Source organism: Heliangelus exortis, chromosome 25, assembly GCF_036169615.1.
Source record: "Heliangelus exortis chromosome 25, bHelExo1.hap1, whole genome shotgun sequence".
NCBI lineage: Eukaryota > Metazoa > Chordata > Aves > Apodiformes > Trochilidae > Heliangelus > Heliangelus exortis.
In genome coordinates this window covers 4,703,162-4,728,312 of record NC_092446.1, presented here as the reverse complement: position 1 = coordinate 4,728,312, position 25,151 = coordinate 4,703,162, and the positions used below count along the sequence as shown (strand labels likewise).

The following is a 25,151-nucleotide window of genomic DNA, read 5'->3' as shown; positions in this document are numbered from 1 at the left end:
ACAGAGCTGTCCGGGAACCCCGTCAGGACCCTTCCCTCGGAGGAAGCTCCGCTCCTGCTGTAGATCTACAAGAGTTAGACGAAAAAAAAAAAAAACAACCCGAACATAAGAAAAAAAAAACAAAACCCAAACAAGAAAACAAAAAAAAAGAGTCACGAGAAAAAAAAAAATAGGGAAATAAAAAAAAAAAAAGATGTAGCGCCCGAACAGGGACTTGAACCCTGGACCCTCAGATTAAAAGTCTGATGCTCTACCGACTGAGCTATCCGGGCTCTGCTGCAGTGTCTCGCGCTGTCTATACATCCCCCTCTCTATACCGTTTCTTTGGCTCCCACCCCGCACCCCCTCCCGCAGCCCCCTCCTCAGCACAGCCCGGGGGACAAATGAACCCTCACGGGCGTCCCCTGAGCTTTGCTCCTACCTTGGGGGGCGTGCAGGGGGTGCCCAGCGCAGGAGGGACCCCCACAGTGAGCCCTGGGGGGGGCATCTGCCTCTTCCCTCCTGTGTCTGAGAAAACCTTGGGGGGGGCTCTTAGGTGGGGGGCACAGTCCTGGGAGACCCGGCTTGTTTCAAAGGGACACAGGTAAAGTGTGACCGACAAGGATCGGGAATAATCGGGGGTGCTGGGGGGGGTTCATGAGGGCGGTTTGTCCAGCCCACCCGCAGCCCCGCTCACAGCTCGGCCCCTCAAAGAGGGTGAGGATTCGTAGCAGTGGGTGGGGGCAGCCCGTGGGGTTTTAGAGAAGGACCCGGGTGCTGCTTTGGAGTCGTTTTTCCATCAGGACCTCGTGGGAGATGGGACCTGGGGGTGTTTCGAGAAGCCCCCCAAGTCCTGGCTTCCCCACACACTAACGCCTGGGGTTCCACCAGGCAGCAGGCAGGGTTTGGGATAATACCATGTCTTCGCTAAACCCAAACCACTTGCTGTCACCCGCAGCCCTCCAAGGGTGGCTTGTGGGTTTTTGGGGCGGTCCTGAGGTTTCGGAGGTGACTGTCAGCCTCGTCCACAAGAGCCTGACAGGGCCGGTTGCCCGCAGGGACAAACCACATCTCCCGCTGCCATGGCTCCAGCGCATCTGCTGCCCACGGTGGGCTTGTGCAGCCCCTTCATCCCCCTGATTCCCCTCCTCCTCTGGGTGGGAATGTGTCCCCCACCATCCCGGCGACCGCTATGAGCCCCTCGAAATGGTGGGGTATCTCAGCACCTCCTCCGGAGGGGTACCAAGCAGCACCCCATAGCAGGGAGAAGCGGTGGGAGGTGGGTGCTGCTGTCCCTAGAGATACCCCCGAGGGTGGGGCTGCAGCATTTTGGGGAGACTCCGGGTCGGCGTTGCTCGGGCAGGAGGGACCCACCGCCCATCCCACCGGCAGCGGGGCGAGGGCGATGCGGGATGGCGGGGTGGGGGGAGCATCATCCTTTAGGGGGAGCCGGCAGCATCTCGGGGACACAGTGAGAAGCCGGGGGGTGGCACCGGGAGCTAGCCCCGCCTCGCCACCCCCCCGCCCTATACCCCGGTGCCGTGCAATGCGGAGGGCCGCCGGGAGATGGCCCCGAGCCGCGCTGCTCCCCGCCATTGTCCGCTGCTGTGCTCCCACCTCCTCCTCCTCCTCCATCTCCTCCTCCTCCATCTCCTCCTCCTCCCGCCGCCGCCGCGGCGCGGCCCCGCCGCCGCCCGGCCCCAGCCCGGCCCGGCCCCGCCGCAGCCCTCTCCGAGCAGGTAGGGCTGAGCCCCGGGGGGAAAAGGGGGAGCCCTGGGGAGGGAAGGAGGGGACAAACACAGACACACGGACGGCTAGTGGGAACAGGCCAGCTTCTCCAATGAGCGGCTCCTTTCGGGTTTTTCCCCTTTAAAAAAAATAAATATTTTTAATACATATATAAATAATATCCGAGGGTGCTTAGGGGGGTTGCTGCCGATCCTTTCCCCTGCCCGAAAGCTCCACACTAGCCTTGTGTTTTTTTCCAGGGCTGAAAAATCCCCCCAAAGCCCAGGCGCTTTTTTTTTTTTTTTCTGTGGGGGGGGATGGGGGTGCCCTGGGAGCTGCACCCCAAGGGCACAGTCCGGGGGCCGCTTTCCTAAAATGCACCATCGGGAAGGAGGGGGGGGGGGGGAAATTGCGTTATTTTTATGAGCAGAACAATGAACCGGTCCCCGTCAAATCGCAAAGTTGCCCATCAGCAAAGTAGAGAGGCAGGGCTGGGGGTTCTGCTCTTTTTCCATCATGTCAGAGTGTCCCTCCGCCGGGACAGGGATGGGGACAAGCCAGCTCTTGCGTTGAACCGGGAAGGGTCATCTCTTGGTGGGCTGTAGGTAAGGTGCCTGGGGGGACTTTTGAGGATGCTGGGCATGCTGCAGCGAGCTGTGCTGCTCCCGCTGCTCCTGCGGTGCAGTGCTCTGGATCCTGAACTTGTAGAAACCCTCACGTGTGTATTTAACAGTAAACTCCAGAGATATGCGAGCTATTACCCCCTAAGCAAAGGAGATATATTTACTTAACCACAGCTATTCATGTGTATAAGGCCAAACAGGAATGTAATTGTTCACGGGAGCTGGGCCCGGGGTGAATTAGCACCAACGTGAGCAGAAAAATCAATCTTTTCCTCCTAAAGCAGGAGGGATGGGGTAGCAGGGAGCTGTGGGGTGAGGGAAACCTGCCTGGCAAACGGGGCACCCAGCTCTCCCGGGCCAACCACCCCGCCAGGCACCTGCCCCACCTCTCCTTGGGAGCACCTTCCTAAATACCAAGGGAAAGGAGGTGGGAGAGGATCCAGAAGGAGCTGCCTTTCCAGCCCAGCAGCCGGGCTCCAGCCCTCCTTGCCTGCTGCGGTTGCACAGGGGCTCTGTGTGTCTGCCAGCGTTGCCTGGATGCACACACGGGATGTGGGGGCAGTCGGTGAACCCCGGGATGCAGGGCTGGGGGTCCCACGGTCCTTAGGGAGGGACCACCAGGGTTGTAGCAGCATCATCCATGGCCCTCCCCCAATGGAGGTGTTTCCTTGTGTGTTGGGTGTTCTGGAGGAGCTGTGTGTGTCCAGCCTGTGTCCTTGAGCTGAGGGTCTCACCCACAACATGGAAATCCTGCAGGCAGAGCAGGGCTGAGCAGGCTAAAGATTCCCACTGCAAAGCAAACTGGCTCTGCCATGCAGCCTGAGGTCAGCCAGACCCCCCTGCCCCTCGGCAGGGTGCTGTGGGCAGGGGGATGCACCCCTGCTGCTGCACATCCTGGGTGCATCCCATCTGTTCAGCTGCAGGAGCATCTGGGTTGGGGAACAAGATCTGGTCCCTGGGGCTCATCCAGACCCCTGGGCTGGGGGCCAGGGACCATCACAGGCTGGCTGCCACCTAGCTCTGCCATCCCAGCTCTGCGATGCAGGCAGGACTCTTCCCCTGGGTGCTGGTGCAACAAGATGCACCAAAGCCAGGGAGGTGCCACGCTTTATGTTGCTTGACTGTCCTGAGCATACGTGGGGCTCCAGCCTCTCCTTGCAGGCTGGTGTGCAGCTGTGTTCATGTACAGCCACGCTGTCACCCAGCCAGCCACCCGTGCTGGGTGCTGGCCACGGAGGAAGCTGAGATTTGCATAGGAGCCAAGCACCAGAGCTGCTGAACCAGGGAGAGCCTGACTGCCAATATCCCCCAGGGATGCTGAGCACCAAGAAAACTCAACCCTGGGGCAGGGTGCTGAGTAATTTGGAAAGTCTGACCATGGGTGTGCCCTGGGGAGTGGAAGGGACACGGGGTGTCTTGGCTGCGTGGGAGCACCAGGAGGGTGCAGTGGTGGGTGGCTTTGCAAAAGATTCCCACCCTTGCTCTGCTCCATCATGTTGCAGGTGCTGGGTGAGGTTCAGCATCACTTGCACAGCTGAGCACGTGGCTGTCTCACCTCCCTGCAAAGGGGGGGCTCTGACATTCCCCCACCCACGGCCACCCCCTGCCCCACAGTTGCCTGGGACAGCCCCTCGTCCCCTCTGCTGTCCCCATTGCAGACTCAGCTCTCACCACGCAGGGCTCTGGGTGGTCCCTCTGCAGAGCTCCCACTTCCTGCTACCCCAGCTTGGGGGCTTTCCCTTTCCAAACCTGACCCACCTTCCTGGGGCAGGATTTCCTCCCAAGGGTGGAAGTACGTAGAAAAATGATGGAATAGCCTTTGGCATCAGCCAGCTTCACATCCTGCCTCCTCCAGAGAGCTTGGACCGGGCTGGGCTTTGCTCTGCTATAAATAGGAAGGTTGAAGAGGAAGAAACTCCTGCTGTAGAGCAACAGGTTGGAAGCAAGTGGCACTGGTAGTTTTCAAGGTGTTTGTTCAGCTCATTGTTTGCCCAGCTCCAAACCCCTCCTGGAAACCTGGCAGCTCCTGGGAACTCAGCCCCTCAGCTTGTAGAGTTTGGCTTTTTGTGTCTGGAAATTGGGTAAAATAGTTGCCTGAAGATGTCTGTAGGGATCTGTTTTGGGGGGAATCACGCTGTTTTTGCTGTGAGCACCCCTGCAGTGTTGGTTTGGCTGGGTTTGGGGTGGATGGATGATGTTTTGGAGTGTGGCTCCAGGAACCCTCTGGGTTTTGGTTTCATTTTTTCAGTTACCTTTGGGACGAGGTTCTCTTTCTGGAGTTCCACTTCTAAACAAGGATGAAAATCTTGCATTTTGCTGTGTCAGAATGTCACCTGGAGACCCCTGGGTCATTGCATTACCCATGAGGTCCCCAAAAGCCCTGATTCCTTTCCATTTTGGAAGGAAAGAAGAGAATTGAGACCAGAGAGTTTCTCCTGGAGCAGGGGGAGTGGGATCCTGCCTTCTCTGGAGGGTTCTGGAGCTGATGGAGGGTGCTGGAAACCTGCCCTGGGGGCTGTGTAGGAAGATTAACTGGTTCTGTCTCATAGATGTAGGAGCATCCCTGCTCTTGAGGGGGTCCAGTATGTCCGAGGAGCTTTGTCATCTCACGAGGTGCTGTGACTCGCAGCTGGAGCAATGGCACAAGCTGGGATGTGCCCCAGGGCTGGGTCCACGGCCCCAAAACAGGGAAGCCCTCACCCCCTCACCATCCTCCTGACCGGGCAGCAGCCACTCCGGCGGCTGGGAACAGGGTTCAGGAGGAGCAGCAGGATGGATGGATGGACCCGCAGCCCCAGAGGTGAAGCCTGATGCTTTATCCTTCTCACGGCTGCTCCTCCCTCGGCCGGATTATAAATGGGTGGGAATTGTCTCCCCTGATAGGCATAACCTCCATCCCCGCTCCCACACCCCGGGGAGGTGCCCCTCCGGGGCTTGCTTTGCTTCCTCTCCCTCAGATGTTTGATGCCTTCCCAGATGCTTCCGACCTTTCGATCTGCTCCACACGCAGCTGCCTGACAGGGGGAAGGGAGGGATGGGGAGAGCTGGGGGTGCACAGCCACCCCCTGCCAGCCCTTCCTCTGCCCCTGGGCTCCCATCCCTGGTCCCAGGGAGGTAGCACTGCCCAGCCGGGTTGGCTCCACCCTGGGATCCCCCCGGGACAATTTTCCCTCCTTCCTTCCTGCTCCCAGTAGGTGATGCTCAGCTGCTGGGAGCAGGGAGGGGGTGCTGAGCTCCCACCCCAGTTTTCTTCTCCCCCTCCTCCCAACTTGGTGCTCATCTCTCTTGCACAAGGGCTGGGGTTGTGCCCATGCGTCCGTGGCTGTGCCCCTGCATCCTCTACCCCAAAGCCCTGCAGCAGGGCTGTCCCCAAGGAGCCACAGCAGAGTGGGATCTGCTGGTGTGGAGGGACTTTGAGGGGCTAACAGGGTCCTGAGCCATTGGGATGGGGAGGACCTGAGAACTGCCATCAGACTGGGCTGCTCCTGGGTGGATTTAATTGGTTTGGTGTTGGAAAAATACACTCTGCAGGATCTGCTGGTGTGCAGGAAGGAAAGCCTCACCCTAAACCTCTCTCCCCATCCCAAGAGGGTTCCCTGGGGCTTGTGGGGTCCCCAGGGGGGTGTTCAGCCAGGCTGGAAGGCAGGGAGCTGGGTGAGTGGCCACGCTGCAACCAGCAGATACTCTGAAATCACATTTGCAAATGCAAGAGGTACCCAGGAGAGGATTTGGAGCTGGTTTGGCTGCCTTTTGGGCTCAGCACTGATATGCTGGAGGAGGTTGGCTTGGTGCATCTGGGCAATGCATGGATGGGGACAGGACCCTCAGCTCTGCTGGTGTGGGGCAGGGCAGTGGGTCCTGGTGGGTTACACGAGGGACGTGGTGTCTGTGTCACACCCTGCAAGGCTGCAGCTTCTCTTACAGGGCTGTGCTGGTGCAAAATGTGAAGAAAATGCTGTTAAACCATAAGGTAAAGGATTTCCAGTGGTTTTCCCTCCTGTGTGCCTCCAGCCCAGCCATGTGCTGCAGCAGCAGTAACTCAGCAAAGCATTTCTCTGAAAGGTGGGATCCCAAGCTGGATGGGTCTCCTGAGGCTGACGTGACCTTGGCCCATGCCAGGAAATTTAAAGTCAGAAAATTATCCCCATGTTATTAGCAGTAGTATTTTAAAGAGGAAAAAAAAAAATCTGTTTGTCTCTGCTCCTCTGGAATTCAGCTCCTGCTTTGGGAGATCCCATGCTGAGACATAACCCACAGCTCACAGTCCTGGATAATTTTTGTAAGAGGCTGCTGAGAGGAGAAAAGCATGGAGTGGCCACTCACCAACCCCCCAGGAGCCTGAGGTGGTGCTTGAACCCCTGGCTGAGCGCTTGGAGGGTGACCTGGAAAGTTTGGGGATCTTCCACCTGGGTTTGCATCACCTCGGGTCTGCTGCCACCCTGAGGGAAGGGGCTGAGCCACTTTTTTGGGGATGCTCACAGTGTCCTCAGGCAAGGTGACATCCCCTGAGTGGTACAGAACCAGACCCAGTTGGTTGTTGCTGGCCTGGTGTGGGTCAGGCTATGTTCCACTGATCCATGCAGGAGTGTTCCCTGCTCAGAGTCAGCGAGATGCAGTTTCTTCTCTTGGAGATGGGAATGGGTTTTGTGGCTTTGTCAGCTACAAAAAATCAGATTGATTTTATTGCTTTTGGGTTAAAAGCAGTTTTTACTTTGTTCCGCTTCCAGAAACCCAGGCCTGCCAGTTTTTGGGATTTCTATTTTTCTGGGAAAAGCCCACGGCTGCTGGCAGGGTCCAGAATATCAGGGAAGGGAAAGGTTCCAGCCTGCCCCTCTTTCCCTGGAACCATTTTTCCAGTTAGAAAGCACAAAGAAGCTGGTTGAGCAAGGTGCCTGGAGTTGGGGAGACCAAGGGGGCTCAAACCCTCCTGGCTGGCAGGGATGTGTTTGCAGCTGATGAAGTCTGTGCTGGGCTAATTAGGAGCCATCTGGTCCTGCGTGGCCCTGGGGTCAGGAGGGCCCGGGGAGGGGGTGATGTGGCTGGGGGGAGGTTGCCACAATCAGCCAGGAAGGGACCAGCCTGGTGGAGGTGGTGATGCTCCAAAGGATGCTGGGGGGTGGTATAACCCAGGATGGAGATGATTGTCCCATGCCGTGGGGTGGGATGTGGGGAGCAAGTGTTGTGCCAGGGGGGCTTCTCCATCACTGGAGAGAGGCAGGGTGGGCTCCCCACTGTCTGATCCTGGGGTCAGTGATGCTCCTAGCTGTTCTTTTCCAGCAGAAACACTTGGGATCCCCAGGAAAGTAGGAGGGGGGGGGGGCATATCTTTTCTATATCATTTCTCCCCAAATCAGAGCATCAAGCAGAGCCCTGTGTGGTGCAGTCCCATGTCCTTCCTGTGCTGAGGCTTCTGAGCCAGCCCTGGCCAGAGTCCCAAAACACTCAGCTGCCTCTCAGCTCCAGAGAGTTTGAGTGTTGGCCACCTCCAGGGGCTCCAACCTCATTCCACTCTTCTGTTTAACATCCACTTAGTTATTTATTTTGCTAGGAAGGGAAGAGGAGGTGAAACATCCTTCCCTGGGGAACACGGTGCCGGTGCTGGCCCTCCCCAGGCTTTGGTCAGGGGCCAGGGAGCAGTTTCCAGCTGGGCTGTTTCTCCTCTCTGCTGGCTCAGAAAGCTGAGTTTGGAGGGTGCACAGAGCTGGGTGCTGCTGAGGGGCTTGGGAGGGCTGAGGATCCTCTTCCTCTGCAGGCATCATCTTTTGTGCTTCAAAAAGCCCCAGTTCTGCTGGTGGAGGCTGGAGAGGGACTTTTTACAAGGGCATAGAGTGATAGGATGAGGGAGAAGGTTTTTAAGCTGGAAAAGGGGATATTTAGATGAGGTATTGGGAAGAAATTCTTTGGGGTGAGGGTGCTGAGCCCCAGGTTGCCCCCAGAAGCTGTGGCTGCCCCATCCCTGGCAGTGCCCAAGGTTGGATTGGAGCACCCTGGGCTGGTGGGAGGTGTCCCTGCCCATGGCAGTTGGGACTGATGCTCTTTAAGCTCCTTCCAACCCAAACCCTTCCATAATCCTGTGAGCAAAGTGGCTCAGGGCCATGTCCTCAGAAGCCACCACACCATGACACAGCCCATGCCAGGCAGGCTCCCCTCCCAGCAGGGTTTCAGGTTGAGTCAGCCCCAGCTGCAGGCACAGCCCCGCTGCCCTCCCCACACTGCCTCTTATTTTATCCTCAGGGACATCCATCCAGCTCCAGCAATAGCCCTGGCAGCTGCTGTGGGGCCAACCAGCCCTGCCCGGACACGGGCTCCTGGGCGGGTGGCAGCAAAATCTTGATTTAACCTATTGCCCCTAAACATTTCCTTTTTTTCCGTTGCAGAGAGGAAGGGCTGCACTGCTCATCAGCCAACCTTCATTATCATAGAGCCATAGAATTCTCAGGGTTGGAAGGGACCTTTAAGATCACCCAGTCCCAACCCCCCTGCCATGGCCAGGGACACCTCCCACCAGATCAGGTTGCTCAGAGCCCTGTCCTTAAAAACTCCCAGGGGTGGATGGGGCTCCCAGCACCTCTCTGGGCAACCTGTGCCAGGGTCTCACCACCCTCCTGCTGAAGAGCTTCTTCCTAATATCCAATCTAAATCTCCCCCCTCTATTTTGAAACCGTTCCCACTGTTTCTATTTTTCCTGTTCCTCCTGTTTTAGGACCTGATGTCCTAAAAAGTCTTGATTTAACCCATTACCCCTAAACATTTCCTTCTTTTTCCATCGTGGAGAGGAAGGGCTGTCCCACTTGTTATCCAGCCCTGGTTATCAGCCAGCCCTGGTTATCACAGCCTGCCTGGCTGCTGACCTTGCCTTTCCCCTCCACCCAGGTGCCCGGTGGTGCAGCATGCCTTTCTCCTGACCCCACAGCCTACCAAGTCCTGGTCCCTGGAGAGATGTCCTCCAGGCGTGGCAATGGGGAGCAGTGGCAATCCCTGGGGATCAGCCGGAAGGAGCTGGCCTTGGCTGAGGCCCTGCAGATGGAATATGATGCTCTATCCCGCCTGCGGCAGGACAAGGAGGAGAACAGGGCCAAGCAGAGGGGGGACAGACCCCTCATCTCCTGGGATGACCCCACCGACAGGAACGGCTGCACCAGCATCAAAGCCACGCGGGGTCTCTCGGGCTCTGACCCCTCACTCAGCTGCAACCACGTCCCGGTGGCACCCGAGGGTCCCCCCCCGCCTGGACCCCCACACACACCCAGCCCTCTGCCCCTGGACCCCCAGCCCTGGCTGAAGGGTCCCCTGGCTGAGGACTACCTGTACATCTTTGATGGGTCAGGAGGGGACTTCCTCGGGGAGCCTCTCAATGGCACTTCACCCCACGGCGGTGGGGGAAGCTCCCCCAAAAAGATCTCACCACCCCCATTGCCCCCCCGGCACCTCCTCTGGAGCTCCCCCGAAGGGACCCAGCGCTCGGGGAAAGGGTCCCCCCCGTCCTCCAAGGGACCCCAGCCCAGGGACATCAACATGTTCTCGGTGGCCCATGGCAAGCTGCTTGGTCGCCGCATCTCCGAGGAGGATCCCTACGGCATCGCCGACTACGGGGGCATCAACGATGCCATCACCTGCCTCAACCTCAAGTCCACCTACGAGTCGGAGGTGCTGCAGGAAGCCTCCCGTGGCTGGAAGGAGGGCAGGAGCATCTTTGAGAAGGAATCGAGTGGCAAGCCAGTGGCACGGAGTAAGACCATGCCCCCCCAGGTGCCCCCCAGGACCTACGTCTCCCGTTTCGGCAACCGGAAGAACCTGGCACCCAACAAGAACCGCAGGATCTCCATCGACCCGGTAAGAGGCTTTCCTCTCCCTGCCCTGCTCTCAGGGACAGCGTCCCTGGGGGTTAAAGAAGACCCCCCTAGAGGTGGCCAAAACCCTCTGGGGTGGGTAGGCAGAGGCTGGGAAGCTGAGCAGAAGGGCACATCCTGCCCGGGTGTCACTGCTGTCTCCAGAGGCCACGCTGTAGGTGCTCGTGTCCCACAAGCTCACAAAATGCCACTAAATCCTCCAGAATGAGCTGGGAGTCTCCTCCCACCAGCCGGGTGGTGGCTTTCCTGTTGGTTCACAACATCCTTTTCAACCCCAGCTCCCTTCTTCCCTCCACTGGGCAAGGAGCAGGATGCCCCCTCTGCACAAAGAGGTGACTGGGGGCTGCTGGCATTGCCACCCTCTCTCGTCCCCTGGCCCCAACGGGGTGCCCATTACATGGGAAAAAGCCCAGCTCTGGTGTGGTTCATCCCACCTCCAACAAGAGGAGGAGATAAAGGGAGAAGTCACTTTAATCACAGGGTCCCCCATCCCTGGGGTGAGGGATGCAGCTGGGGACCACTGGCGGGGGCTGCATAAGTCACTCTGAGCTTTCTTGGTGCCAGAAGCTAATTAGAAAAGAGCATTAAAATTGGCTGCAGTGCCTGATGTGTTCTCTGCCTTTCTCTGCCTCCCGGGAGCTGTTGCCTGGGTTAATTGCTCTGACAGTGGAGCCATTGTTCACCACCAAAGAGTGATGGGAGCCCAGGGACCCTCACGCTCGGGGGGGGCTGGCCTGGCACCTGCCCTGGCACTGCAGTGGGAGAGCAGTGTGCAGGACCAGGCACTGCTCTGCTGTGGCACCTGGGTGGCCCAGGAACTGTTCTTGTCCATTCCATGGTGTCCTCAGGTCCATCTCTTCCCATCCTTTGTCTCCCTGCAGAATGTCCCTGATGGAGCTTTTGGAAATGGGCAGTTTTGTGGGCAGGGGAGTGACAGCTGGGTCTCCCTGCTTGGGGAAGGTGTTGGTGCAGACATGGATGATGTGTCCAGAGGGGACCAAAGTGCCCGGTGCTCTGATGGGGGGATCCAGCAAACCCCACCTGGGGTGGGCAGCAGCTGAACCCCCCCAGGAAAGCTGCAGACAGCTGACGGGCTCGTGCTCTGCCCTGCAGGTTGCCCCCCGGCCACACTCCATCGCCAATGGCTACGAGCTCTTCGAGGTCTCTGAGGAGCGGGATGAGGAGGTGGCTGCTTTCTGCCACATGCTGGATGTGTGAGTACCCAGCTGTGCCCCAGCCCTTCCCAGGGGCTCTCAGCACACCCCAGGCCTGCAGCATCCCACTGCAAAATACCCCCAAGCCTGGCAGATTTTGGGAGGCTGGGGGAAAGCCCAAAGCAAGGCAGCGTCTCTGACCTGTCCCTGCCTCCCCAGGCTGCGGTCTGGCTACAGCACCAAGGACTATTCCCTCACTGGCTTGGTGTGGAGCTCTGTCAACCTCAGTCCTGAGCAGCTGGGCCATGGCATCAGCCTGAAGGTGACCGTGGTGTGTGACAACCTGCGGGAGCCCCTCACCTTTACCTGTGACTGTAAGTGCCCCCCACAGCCCCTGCCCCTCACAGCAATTGGGGTGGGGAGCCCTGGGGCGATGTGAAGCAGGGACAGACCCCAGGGGATGAGGTGGGAGGAGGATTTTGGCATCTTCAGGGCTCATGGCACTGCTCCTCCTCCTCTCAGGTTCCTCCACCGTGGACCTGCTCATCTACCAGGCACTGTGCTACACCCATGATGAGCTGCACGCCGTTGACGTTGAGGATTTTGTGCTCAAAATCTGCGGGTTGGAGGAGTTCCTGCAAAAGTGAGTAGTGTCAGTGTACAAGACAGGATGGGGGCACAATCCAGGCATCATGGATTGTGTCCTCACCCCCTGGAGGGATGGGTCGGGTGTGCACAGCAGGAGCCTCTCTGCTCCTTTTCCTGCCTCCTGGAACCATGAGTGATGCTCGTGCCAACAGCAGCATGTTGGGAGCATCTTTCCCAGTGGCAGGGTATCCATCACACTGACCCCCATGTGCCTGAAAACTAGGGAGCTGCCAAAAATGCTCTTTGGAGGAGTATTAATAACAGCCATGTCACAGAGCCCAGATTCAGAGCTTGGGTTCTGAACCCAGCCCGTGGTTCAAACTGCAGAAGGTGGGAAAGGGGGCACGGGAGCATCGGGGCCACCATGGGCTCCCTTGGCTGGGTGATGGGGGGTGAGACCAGTGCAGATCCCTCCCTGCCTTCCTGCCTTTCCTGGAGGAAGGTTGCTTTTCCAGGGAGGGATTTGGGGTTCAGAAGCTCGGGAGAGCAGAGGTGGCCACAGCAGCCAGGCATGCACAGGCACACGCCGTCCTTCCCGGCGACCGGGTGCAGCCAGCCAGCTCCCACTGCTTGGAAAGCTGCCCCGGGGCTGGCCCTGCTGCTGGAGATCCGTGGGAGCTGTGCCATGGCCTCCGGGAGCTGCTGCTTTAGGCCCTAAAGGGGCGGCTGGGAATGGCTGGGTCCAGGAGAGCTGGCACGGCACCTGTGTGGAGGCTGAGCAGAGCCCAACCTCTGCTCCTGGCTCCCTGCTGGCACCTTGTTCTCTCTGTGCAGCCCAGGGCGTGTGTGTGCATGTGTGTGCATGTGTGTGCATGTCTTCATGTGTGTCTGCATGTGTGTGTGTGTGTGTGTGTGTGTGTGTGTGTGTGTGTGTGTGCACGTGCTTGCACACAGCAGGGTTCACTCACCATGGGTGCAGCAGCATCCCCGTACATCTCACCCACAGAGCAAACCCCTGCTCTGGGTGGCTCGGGGCTGCACCCAGCTGTAGGATGGATCCGGCCAGCTTGGAGGACGTTCCTCAAGGGGATGAACCTCCTGCTTTTTTGGCAGGGAATGGCATCCTGGGCACGGAGCAGCACAGCCTGTTCCTGGCGAGCATTTCCCCGGCATGGGCAGCACTGCCCTATCTCCTGGGGCCCTCAAAGGACCCTTAAGAAAGCCCTGGGGACATAAAGCCCTTTTGTCACTGATCTTTTCTTTCCTCATCTTCCCCCCAGCGGAAGAGATGCTGGAAGTGCCAAACCCTCTTGTGCAGAGCCCACACTGGGGGTCCAATTCCAGGGGGGGCTGCCCATGACAGGACCAGGCTGGTGATCCCAGCTCCAGGACTCACCCTGGTCCCGCTGTCAAGTGGAGCATCCTTCAGCTCCTCGGGTCCAATCTCTGCTTCCCACACATTGTGGGGCAGGTCCTGGCACAGTGAGCTCCTCCACTCCCAGCTCCATCACGCCAGCTGGGCTGGGCATGGGTTTTTTGGAGGTTGCAGGGGAAGGAGGGAAAACAATAGCTTATTCTTTGGGTTTCCTTGTGCAAACCTCCCCGGGCCACAAACATCCATCTGCAGGGGAGGTGACTGTGGCTGACACCTTGCCTGGCTGCGGGGCGTTGGGATGGGAGCACCCCAGGTTGGGTGTGGGGGTGTTGCATGGGGTGGAGAGGGGCTGAGGGTGCTGTGCCTGTCCCCACAGCAAGCACGCCCTGGGCAGCCACGAGTACATCCAGCACTGCAGGAAATTTGACATCGACATCCGGCTGCAGCTGATGAGAAGGAAGGGGGTGCGCAGCGACCTGGCCCGCACGGTGGGTACCCGGGTGTGGGGGGCGGTGGTTTTTTTTGGGGGGACACCCATGTCACCTCATCTACCTGCAGGCAAACGATGATCAGAGCCCCTCCACCCTCAACCACTACATCCACCTGCAGGAGAGACCCATCAAGCAGACCATCAGCAGGTATGGGGGGGATGTGGTGGGATTGGTCCCCCCTGCTGCGTGTCCACCTGGCCAGGGCTGAGCTCTGCTTTCTGTCCCCCAGGCAGGCCCTGAGTCTTCTCTTTGACACCTTCCACAATGAGGTGGATGCTTTCCTGGCAGCCGAGGTGAGCCCCAGGGATGGGGGAGGCATTTGGGGGGGGTGCTTTTCCTCATCTGTTACGGACTTTTTCCCCTTTTCATTACGGGGCTTGAGAAGGCATCAGAGAAGGCTGTGAAAGTAGGGGAAACTGAGGCACAGGCTGGTGCAACTCCCCATGCATGGTGTGTGGGAGCTGGGGGACAGCCTCAGCTACCCAGGGGTCCCACAGCAACCCCCTTCTGCCTTTCAGGGAGATGTCCTGCTGAAGGCAGAGAGGGTTATCCAGTCAGTTATGGCCATCTGCAATGCCCTGGCTGCTGTGGAGTCCCAGGAGATCACAGCAGCCCTCAACCAGATGCCCCCCTGCCCCTCCCGCATGCAGCCCAAAATCCAGAAGGTGAGTGCTGCTGGGGAGAGAGGGATGAGTTCCTGGGAGGTGTGTGTGGGGGGAGATGCAGGACCTGGAAGGGGATGCAGAAGGGGAAAGGACATTTTCACAGCTGATTTCATTCTCTCCACACTACATGGAAAATTCCTCAATAGTTGGGAGCCGAGGAGCCCGGGCTGGTTGTGTGAAGCAGCTGGCTTGGCAAGTTGCTCCCCACACGGGGCTGATTCTGATGCTGCTCTTGTGGTTTCTCTTTTTTTTTTTTTTCTTTTTTTTTTTTTTTTTCCTCAACAGGATCCAAATGTTCTGGCCAAGAGGGAAAATCGAGGTATTTCTGTTCTCCTCCCCTTCTGGGCTCAAGTTCTTGGTGCTTTTAATCCTCAAACCCCTCCTTTTTGATTATTAAGGCCAAAAATGTGTTTGAAACTTTTCTGGTTAAGAAAAGTGGGGGTTTGGAGGCCATGGCTGTTGTTCCATCCCATGAACTCAGCAAAATAGGAAGCCTGAAATTCTCCCTTTCACCCTCTTTGTCCCAGAGGAGACCTTCCCCAGGGGGGATGCTATAGGGGTGCTGTGGGGCTGGCAACCTCCCTGTCTCACCCTTCTCCCACCTCCTCTCCAGAGAGGATTGTGGAGAGCCTGACAGCTGCCATCCTCAACCTGGTAGAGCTCTACTGCAGCACCTTCAACGCTGACTTCCAGCCATCCGTGCCCGGGAGCAGGGAGCAGGGGGTGGTGCAGGAGGCTCGCCTGCTCTCCTGCCCCCTCTCCTTCACCATCTATGCCACCCACCGCATCCCCATCACCTGGGCTGCCAGGTAAGGGCAGCTGCCTGGACCTTGCTCAGCTTCTGCCTGTCCAGCCTGGGGTGTTGAACACACCGGGTGTCTGAGGAGTGTGTCCCTGCCCCAGATGTTCAGCAGCTGTGGAGGGAATAAGAGCTAACCCAGCCCAAGCCCCCTACACAGCAGGACTGATCTGCGCTGGTGGGACACCCCCCCCCCCCCCCCTGAAGTGCTGGGTCCAGCTCTGGGGTCCCCACCAGCAGAAGGACAAGGAGCTGTTGGAGAGAGTCCAGAGGAGGTCATGGAGATGGTCAGAGCAGCTCTGCTCTGGAGCCAGGAGGAGAGAGTTGGGGGTGTTCAGCCTGGAGAAGAGAAGATGGGGAGACCTTAGAGCACCTTCCAGTGCCTGAAGGGGCTCCAGGAAAGCTGGGGAGGGACTTGGGACAAGGGCCTGGAGGGATGGGATGAGGGGGAAGGGTTTCCAGCTGCAAGAGGGGAGATTGAGATGGGGTATTCAGAAGAAATTTTTTGTTGTGAGGGTGCTGAGCCCCTGGCCCAGGGTGCCCCCAGAAGCTGTGGCTGCCCCATCCCTGGCAGTGTTGAAGGTTGGATGGGGCTTGGAGCACCCTGGGCTGGGGGAGGTGTCCCTGCCCATCGCAGGGGGTTGGGACTTGGTGATATTTAAATTCCCTCCAACCCAAATAATTCCATGATTAATATGAGGGTGCTGGTGCTCGATGGGTGGTGAGGGATGCTCAGAGCTGAGGGATCCCATCCCAACCCCAGGAATCCCTGAGGCTGCAGCATCCCTCCCGGGCTCTCCACCACCCCGGGGATGTGACAGATGGCCCCGGTGCAGCGGGACCGGGCTGCCCTCACCCCACATCCTCAACCTGCTCCTTTGTTAGGTGCTTCGGTGCCCGTACCCTCTTTCGGCCCCGCACGGGAGGACCGTGGGGGTCCGGGCGGGCGGCAGAAACCCACGGCAGGGATGGAGGGGGTGGGGGGGCGGGGGTGTGAGCGAGGCAGCGGCGCCAGCAGCAGCCGCCCCGCCGGGGACCCCTCGCCTTTGTCCTGTCCTTAATGTATTCCCCTTGGTGACTGGCTCCGAACAATGCGGGTAGCCTGGGAAATGCCGGCATCTCCTGACCTCCGGCGCCCCGCCGCCCTCCCCGGATTGTCGCTCGGCACCTGCCACATGGCAGGGTCCCCACCCCCCTCCCCTTTCCCGGGAGCCCCCCCCCGTGTGATGGTATGCACGGTGGCATATGGTGATGGGGGCTCTGAGCCCCCTCCCCAACCCCGGGGAAGGCACAGAGGGGCAGCACCCACCCACACACCCACTCCGCTGCCGTGGGGTTTGCCCTGGGGCAGGATGAGTCCCTTTCCCCCGGGGTGTCAGCTCCCCAGGCAAAGCCCAGTCCCGGGCTCACGGTCCTTCTCCTCCCCTTGCAGCTATGAAGATTTCTACCTCTCCTGCTCCCTCAGCCACGGTGGGAAGGAGCTGTGCAGCCCCCTCCTCACCAAGAAAGCCCACGTCTACAAATACCTCTTCCACCTCATCATCTGGGACCAGCAGTAAGGCAGCACCCCGGCCCATGGGGTGGGCAGGGCGTCCCCATCCCATCCCCTGCCTCCTCCTCCTCCCCTGCTCCAGCAGCTCCTTTCCATGCCTCTCCCTGATTTTTGGGTGTTAGAAGCTCTTGTGTCATCCCTGAGAATAGCACCAGCACCAGCCCTGCCCTCCCCCCGACCTGAGTGGTGTTTGTATCCGTGAAAGGGGATCTGGTCCCAGAATAGCCCTGGGGCTGTTCCAAGCTTTCAACACGCCTGGCATTCACAGGGAGGTGGGGATGGGAGCAGGATAATTTTAGAAGGTGCCAGTGCCCCCCAAGGACAGGCGCCGGGTGGCCCCGGTGGGGAGCAGAGCCGTGCAAGTCCCCTCTGTGGGGCAATCCCCACCCCTGCCCACCACGAGTGGGGATGTAGCTGCCACCTTGGGCTCCTCGGGAGCGTCGGAGAGGAGTGTCAGCCCTGGGGTCCCACGCAGACCCCCCTGGCCACTGGATGAGGTCAGTGTGTGGTGGGGGATCCCCGTGGTGAACCCCATGCCCTGTGGTCACCTTCCTGGGACACAGCAGCAGGGAGAGGATGGGGTACAGGAGCAGCTGGCTGTCCCCAAACACGGCTGCCACCCATGGGGTGTCTGTCCTGTGCTGGGGGGCATGTGGCACCCCCAGTGCCAGTGGCAAAGGTGTTTGTTGGGCTGGGCTGTCCCAGGGCACGCTTGGCATCCTGAGGCGGGGGGCTGGCCAGTGTCATGGGGGGCTGGCTGGTGTCACAGGGGGCTGGCAGTGTCACGGCTGAACTGCTGGCTGCTCTCTTGCAGGATCTGCTTCCCCATCCAGGTGAACCGTCTGCCACGGGAGACCCTGCTCAGTGTCACCCTCTTTGCTGTGCCCATCCCACCTCCGGGGAGCTCCTCTGACACCAACAAGCAGCGGCGGGTCCCCGAGGCCCTGGGCTGGGTGACCACCCCTCTCTTCAACTTCAGGCAGTATGTGGGGTGTCCTGCTGTGATGGGCAGGGTGAGGGACTGTGCCAGCATCCCCAGAGGGGAGCAGGAGGGTCCCCAGAACCTCAGGGACAGCATCACTGCAGTGGTGCCACCCTCCTGCCCCCTCGGAGCAGCCCCCAGAGCCATATTTTCACCTCCGTCTCTTCCAGGGTCCTGACCTGTGGACGAAAACTCCTGGGCTTGTGGCCAGCCACCCAGGACAACTCCAGAGCCAGGTCGAGTGCCCCCAACTTCAACCAACCTGACAGTGTCATCCTGCAGGTGTGTCCTGGGGAGGGGGGAGGTCCTGGGGACAGACACACAAGCAAGTGGCCCCTGCTTACCTTCTGTCCTTGCCCCAGATCGACTTCCCCACCTCTGCCTTCGAGGTGAAGTTCACCAGCCCACCAGCAGCTGAGTTCAGCCCCAGGTACGAGTTCAGCAGCCTGGGGGAGGAGGATCAGCGCAAGCTGCGGGAGGTGATGCAGAAGAAGTCACTCTACTGGTAAGCAGCCTGGAGGGGGAGTGGCATTACCTGAAAAAAAGGGTATTTAGATTAGAGATTAGGAAGAAATTCTTCACTGAGAGAGTGGTGGGACCCTGGTTGCCCAGGTGACCCCAGAAGCTGTGGCTGCCCCATCCCTGACAGTGTTGAAAGCCCCAGGTTGGATGGGGCTTGGAGCAACCTGGGCTGGTGGGAGGTGTCCCTGCCCATGGCAGGGGTGACACTGGGTGGGCTTTAAAGTCCCTTCACACCCAAACGAAGCTGGGATTCTATGAGCCCCCCCAGCTCTGCCCTGGCAGGCTCAGGGGCACCTGAGGGTCTGATCCTGCCTCTGGCAGCTGGGGCTGAGGCTGGAGCCCAGTGTTTGCAGAGTTGCCGGCCCCCAGCTCCATGTCATCTGTCCTCCCCTGCAGAGGGTCTGTCCAGCCCTGTCCCCTCGTCCATCCTGGCACAGCTGAGCCAGACAGAGTCACAGAATCAATCACAGAATCACAGAATATTTAGGTTGGAAGAGACCTCCAAGATCACCCAGTCCAACCTCTGACTAACACCACAGTCAACTCCTAAACCCTGTCCTTAAGGACCAGGTCCAAATGGCTTTTAAATGCCTCCAGGGATGGTGACTCCACCACTGTCCTGGGCCATTCCAATGCCTGACAACCCTCTCAGTGAAAAATTACTTCCTAACATTTAGGTTGGGTCCTCCAGGTCTGGCTCTAAGCGGGAGGATCAGGTGTCAGCAGCTGCGCCGGGATCCACTGCACGGGGCAGCGCTGACATTCCTCGGAAAACTCCCAGGGTGCATGGGGACTCGGGTCCTGGGGAGACAGGGTGCAGCTTAGGGGTGCATCACCCATCCATGTCATCCTCAGCATGACCCTTGTGTCCCCCCCAGGCTGATGGACACCGACCACAAGAGGCTGTGGGAGAAGCGCTACTACTGCCACGGGTCCCCTGGCACCCTGCCCATGCTGCTGGCCAGTGCACCCAGCTGGGAGTGGGCTTGTCTGCCTGACATCTATGCCCTGCTCAGCCAGTGGGCACACATGAACCACCAGGATGCCCTGGGGCTGCTGCATGCCACGTAAGCCACCATCAGGCTGAGGGTGCCACGGGGTTTGCACACTCAGAGGGTTTGCTGGGGTGTACGTTTGTGGGGATTGCATGTCCATGGGGATTGTGTGTCCATGGGATTGTATGTCCATGGGGATTGCATGTCCATAGGGGTTGCATGTCCATAGGGATTGGATGCCTGCCCAACGTGGGGCCCGAGCTAATTTGCTCGAGTCCAGTTTAAATTTTGACTAATTTGCCTGAATAGTTTAAATTCCAACTCCAGGGGAAGAATGGCTTTGCTGAGCTGAAATCAGGGATTGTATGGGATTGTATGTCCATGGGGACTGCATGTCCATGGGATTGCATGTCCATAGGGATTGCATGTCCATGGGATTGCATGTCCATGGGATTGCATGTCCATGGGATTGCATGTCCATGGGGCCTGCACACTCATGGAGGTGCACACTTACCGGGATGCATGTTCCCAAGGGTGCCCATCCATGAGGATGCATGTTCACAGGGATGCACACTCATAAGGGTCCGTTCTTGGGTGCCACTGCCCTCCCTGCACAGGCAGGGAGAAGGCAGAGGAAGGAATTTTGGGCAGGGATACTGAGGATGCCATCCCCATGACACCTGTCCCTGCTGCAGGTTTCCTGACCAGGAGGTGAGGAGGACAGCTGTGCAGTGGATTGACTCCATCTCAGACACTGAGCTGTTGGACTACCTGCCCCAGCTGGTCCAGGTGTGTGCCAGCACCAGGATGTGGCACTGGGGCTCATGATGGGACCAGGATGTGACATGGGGTGCACGCTGGTCCCGCTGTTCTCCAAACCCATCCCTTCTCCAGGCTCTGAAGTACGAGTGCTACCTGGACAGCCCACTGGTGCGTTTCCTCATGAAGAGAGCTATCTGTGACCTGAAGATCACCCACTACTTCTTCTGGTGGGTTTGAGGGGGCCGGGAGGAGTGGGATGGAGGGACCTTAGAGCTTGCGTGACCCCACCCCACACCCCATGCCTCCTCTCTGAGCAGGTTGCTGAAGGATGGCCTCAAGGATTCCCAGTTCAGCATCCGCTACCAGTACCTGCTGGCAGCTCTGCTCTGCTGCTGTGGGAAGGGGCTACGGGAGGAGTTTGACCGGCAGTGCCTGCTGGTCACCACGCTGGCCAAGCTAGCCCAGCAAGTGCGGGATGCTGCCCCCTCCGCACGCCAGGTGGGTGCCGGGGTGGTGGTGGGAGGTGGCAGGGAGGTTCCAGGCTGTGTCTCAGTTTTTCTATCCTTGTGCCCACCCCGCAGGGCATCCTCCGGGAGGGGTTGGAGGAGGTGAAGCAGTTCTTCAAGGCTCACGGGTCGTGCCGGCTGCCGCTCAGCCCCAGCCTGCTGGTCAAGGGGATTGTCCCACGGGTGAGTGCTGGAGCTGGAGGGGACTTCAGGGGGTTCCTCTGCACACCCCCAGCTCACCCTGGTGGTCTGCACCTTCCTTCCCACGGCAGGACTGCTCTTATTTCAACTCCAATGCTGTCCCCCTGAAGCTCTCCTTCCAGAATGTCGATCCCCTCGGGGAAAACATCCGTGTCATCTTCAAGGTGAGTCCTTTGGAGATGCCCATACCCCTGGAATGGCTTTCCCAGCTCACCTGGGGTTGGCTCAGCTTTGTCCCAGCTGTTTTCTCTTGGCTCTGATGGCTCTCTCCTCCCCCCCGGGATCACAGTGTGGTGATGACCTGCGGCAGGACATGCTGACCCTGCAGATGATCCGGATCATGAACAAGATCTGGGTGCAGGAAGGGCTGGACATGCGCATGGTCATCTTCCGTTGCTTCTCCACGGGACGTGGACGAGGTAACCCAGTGCCAGGGTGTCCCCTGAGGGCGTCAGACCCCAGGTTGGGGTACTCGTGGGCAAGCAATGGGCTAAGAGATCCCAGGGCTCTGCCAGAAAGGAGCTGCTGTGGGTAGCTGTCATCCACCTTCAGGTCCAATCCCACCATCTGTAGGAACCTGGCTTTGCAGGCTTTCACTCAGTGGTGATGGCTGGGGAGCAGCTGGGTTGCTAAGGGTCTCAGTGCCCCCCAGGTGGGATGGATGGGTCTCACCCTGATGTCTTGGCTGCCAGGCATGGTGGAGATGATCCCCAACGCCGAGACCCTACGCAAAATCCAGGTGGAGCACGGTGTGACGGGCTCCTTCAAAGACAGACCACTGGCAGACTGGCTGCAGAAACACAACCCTGAGGAGGATGAGTATGAGAAGGTAAGGAGGAGCCTGGCAGGGTCCCTGTTCCTCATGTTCCCTTCTCCAGGGATGAGCCTCTTTGCTTCCCAGGGTGTCCAGCCTTTCTTCATGCTTGGTGGCTCCATCCTTCTCTCCCTCCTTTTAGGCTGTGGAGAACTTCATCTACTCCTGTGCCGGATGCTGTGTAGCCACTTACGTGCTGGGGATCTGTGACAGGCACAATGACAACATCATGCTCAAGACCACAGGCCACATGTTTCACATCGACTTCGGGAGGTTCCTGGGCCATGCACAGATGTTTGGCAACATCAAGAGGTGAGAAATGCTTCCAGGATCTCCTTCCTCATTACCTGGGCTCATCCCTGCGGGGAAGGTGAGGTGCTGCAGCTCTTTAGCAATCAGGATTCCCTCTTATGTCACGGGGTGAAGTCTCAGGCCGTGGTCCTGATGGTCACTCTCTGTCCCTGTCTCCCTGCTGCAGGGACAGGGCACCGTTTGTCTTCACTTCGGACATGGCGTACGTCATCAACGGGGGGGACAAACCCTCCAGCCGCTTCCACGACTTTGTTGACCTCTGCTGTCAGGCCTACAACCTGATCCGCAAGCACACCCACCTCTTCCTCAACCTTCTGGGGCTGGTGAGAGCCGGGGGGTCACGCACCCTTCCCCACCGGGCAGGGCAGAGGGGTCCCTCCTGCCTTCACCCCCCGGCCTTGCCTCCTAGATGCTGTCCTGTGGCATTCCTGAGCTTTCTGACCTGGAGGACCTAAAGTACGTCTACGATGCCCTGAGGCCACAGGACTCTGATGCTGATGCCACCACCTACTTCACCAGGTAGAGGACGTGGGGGGGTGGAGGAGCCCATGGAAGGGGACAAGGGCAGCGGCTCGGCACGCTGACAGGCTCCTCCGTGCTGAGCGTGTGGTGGCCTCGTTGCAGGTTGATCGAGTCCAGCTTGGGCAGCGTGGCCACCAAGCTCAACTTCTTCATCCACAACCTGGCACAGATGAAGTTCACGGGCTCTGATGCCCGCCCAACCCTCTCCTTTGCCCCCCGCACCCACACCATCAAGACGTCCGGCCGGATCCGCGATGTCTTCCTCTGCCGCCACGAGAGGGTCTTCAACCCCAGCAAGGGCTATGTGAGTGGGAAAAGTTGGGGACAACTGAAGGGTGGTTCTGTCTTGGTGCTCCTTCCTGGCCTCGTATAGGTTTGGGGCACCCCTGGATCACATCCCCATCTCCCTGCAGACCTACGTGGTGAAGGTGCAGCGGGAGAGCCCGGGCGACGTGATCTTCATCCAGCGCACCTTCGAGGAGTTTCAGGAGCTGCATAACAAGCTGCGCCTCCTCTTTCCCTCCTCGTTGCTGCCCAGGTACCCCCCGCAGACCTCTGGCAGATCCCCGGGGTTCCCTGTCACCCCCCAGGCTCCGCTGAGTGTCCCTCCCTGCAGCTTCCCCAGCAGGTTTGTCATCGGGCGGTCACGGGGAGAAGCGGTGGCCGAGCGGAGGAAGGAGGAGTTGAATGGCTACATCTGGCACCTCATCCACGCAGCCCCCGAGGTGGCAGAGGTGTGGAGCTGGTGGGGGAGGTCCCAGGGAGGTGAAGGTGGGGGGGACTGCTGCCTCCTGAGGGGAGGGGGACGATGCTGGGGACACCATCGAGGTGGGAAACTGTTTGGGGATCAACGCGAGGGGCAGTGGTCCTGGGTGTTGGGGGATGTGGTCACCACCTGATATCATCTCCTCTTCCCACAGTGTGACCTCATCTACACCTTCTTCCACCCCCTGCCACGGGATGAGAAGGCAGCGGGCACCAACCCAGCGCCGAAAGCAGCAGGTGAGGAGCTGGTGGCAGTACCAGCTGTCACTGTGCAGGTGATGGCAGGGGGGTCCTGTCCCACCCACACTGCTCCTCTCCATCTCTCCAGATGCCACGTGGGCTCGTCCCCTGGGGAAGGTCGGCGGGGAGGTGAAGCTTTCCATCTCCTACAAAAACAACAAGCTTTTCATCATGGTGATGCACATCCGAGGGCTGGTAGGTGCATGGTGCTGGCAGGGTGGGGGTTTGGCCTCCCTGGAAGTGTTGAAGGCCACGTTGGATGGGGCATTGAGCAGCTTGGGCTGGTGGGAAATGTCCCTGCCCATGGAGGGGGCAGGGAACTGGATGGATCTGGGTGGATGGTTCAATCCATCAGTTGGAACTGGATGATCCTTAAGGTGCCTTCCAACCCAAAGCATTCCATGATTCCTGCTCTGCCCCACAGCCCCCACTGCAGGATGGCAATGACCCTGACCCCTACGTCAAGACCTACCTGCTGCCCGACCCCCAAAAAACCACCAAAAGAAAAACCAAAGTGGCACGAAAAACCTGCAACCCCACCTACAACGAGATGGTAGGTGGGCTGGGGTGGGGGGAGGTCCGTGGGAGGCTGTGACTGAGGGTTCTGCCCCATTCTGCTCCACAGTTGGTCTACGATGGGATCCCCAGGGGGGACTTGCAGCAGAGGGAGCTGCGCCTGAGCGTGCTGAGCGAGGAAGGCTTCTGGGAGAACATCCTCCTCGGGGAGGTCGGCATCCACCTGCGGGACCTTGACCTGGCCCAGGAGAAGATGGGATGGTTTGCCTTGGGATCCCGTGGCCACGGCACCCTCTGAGGTCCCACTGCTGGAGTTGGGGACTTCCCTGGGGACTCGTGGCACTGCCACCACGGCGCTGCCCGCCCCGGGATGTGCCCGTAGGGACCGGGCGCCCATGGGTGCTGCAGCAGGCATCGTCTTTTTTAAGTTTACCTTGTGTCAAGGGAGCAACGCAGGGAGGGAGGGGCAGGGGGGACTGGTGGGGTACTTCGGGAGGGTATTTTTTTCCTTTTGGGATATCTGTACTTTAATTTTATTTTATTTGGGTTTTTTTTTTAAATAATGAGTAGTGTGCAGCCGGGCACCGGGCGCAGAGAGAAAAGGGGAGAATTGGTGAAGATTTGTTTTGGGCTGGGGGTGTGTGTTTACCCAGAGAGCTCCGGGTACATCTCCAGCCAGGAGCTGCCTGCCTGGATCTGGGTGATTCCCATCCCAGGGAATTTTCCTGATCCCTCTCCTTCTCTGCCATCCACCCCCGGAGACGGGGACGCCTGCGCCGGGGTGCAGGTTTGGTGCCTGTGGTGCTTTTGTTTACAGCGAAGAGCTCCGTAAACGGACAAAATGTTTCTCAGGATCGAGAATAATGAACTTAACCTTTATATTAAAAGTTTTAAATATTGTATCTAGCGGGAGGCGGAGGACGAAGACAAATGGAGGGGGGGAGCAGCCGGGCTCTGCCCACCACTGGGGCTGCTGATGCTGCCATGGGGACCCCCATGCCTGGAACACGGTGGTTTGAGAATAAAAGGAGATGAAATGATTTCCATGATTCTGTGAAATGCAGGGGATGCTGTGTGGGCTCTGCCAGCCCCAAAAAACCCAAACCCTGGGGGGGGATACACAGGGACGCGACTCCCTCACTGAGCCTCCTCTACCAGCGAAAAGCACCCACCGTGGGTGATTAACACTAACAGGGGTAAGTGGGCTGCC

The 25,151-nt window shown here is 59.0% G+C and overlaps 1 protein-coding gene and 1 non-coding gene across 4 annotated transcripts; one reads left to right on the top strand and one right to left on the bottom strand.

The window, feature by feature from the left end:
* Positions 1–199: 199 nt before the first annotated feature.
* On the bottom strand, positions 200–272 carry TRNAK-UUU (transfer RNA lysine (anticodon UUU)). The gene has a single exon. It is a non-coding gene; the product is annotated as a tRNA-Lys (tRNA).
* Positions 273–630: 358 nt separating this feature from the next.
* On the top strand, positions 631–24,978 carry PIK3C2B (phosphatidylinositol-4-phosphate 3-kinase catalytic subunit type 2 beta). Of its 3 annotated transcripts, none has more exons than XM_071768450.1 (33): positions 631–696; positions 9,204–10,163; positions 11,294–11,394; positions 11,554–11,708; positions 11,857–11,977; positions 13,674–13,785; positions 13,856–13,935; positions 14,018–14,081; positions 14,307–14,453; positions 14,739–14,772; positions 15,067–15,262; positions 16,685–16,807; positions 17,619–17,786; positions 17,957–18,068; positions 18,149–18,291; positions 19,187–19,375; positions 19,999–20,092; positions 20,198–20,292; positions 20,383–20,563; positions 20,647–20,754; positions 20,844–20,936; positions 21,062–21,191; positions 21,465–21,601; positions 21,729–21,898; positions 22,065–22,221; positions 22,308–22,417; positions 22,523–22,724; positions 22,834–22,958; positions 23,037–23,154; positions 23,341–23,422; positions 23,514–23,620; positions 23,850–23,978; positions 24,051–24,978. In XM_071768450.1, exons 1-33 carry the CDS (start codon positions 637–639, stop codon positions 24,237–24,239), a joined length of 4,992 nt encoding a protein of 1,663 aa, XP_071624551.1. In that variant the 5' UTR covers positions 631–636; the 3' UTR covers positions 24,240–24,978. The 3 variants fall into 3 exon arrangements, with proteins under 3 accessions (XP_071624551.1, XP_071624552.1, XP_071624553.1); XM_071768451.1 differs by lacking the exon at positions 631–696 and adding an exon at positions 1,576–1,718; XM_071768452.1 differs by lacking the exon at positions 631–696 and adding an exon at positions 4,804–4,822.
* Positions 24,979–25,151: the final 173 nt, after the last annotated feature.

Bases quoted from the DNA above. Each gene is read 5' to 3' on its own strand.
- PIK3C2B (XM_071768450.1), top strand. From the start codon at position 637: ATGAGGGCGGTTTGTCCAGCCCACCCGCAGCCCCGCTCACAGCTCGGC. The intron at 13,786-13,855 runs GTGGGTACCCGG...ATCTACCTGCAG, and splicing joins GCAGCGACCTGGCCCGCACG to GCAAACGATGATCAGAGCCC. The intron at 22,222-22,307 runs GTGAGAGCCGGG...CTTGCCTCCTAG, and splicing joins TCCTCAACCTTCTGGGGCTG to ATGCTGTCCTGTGGCATTCC.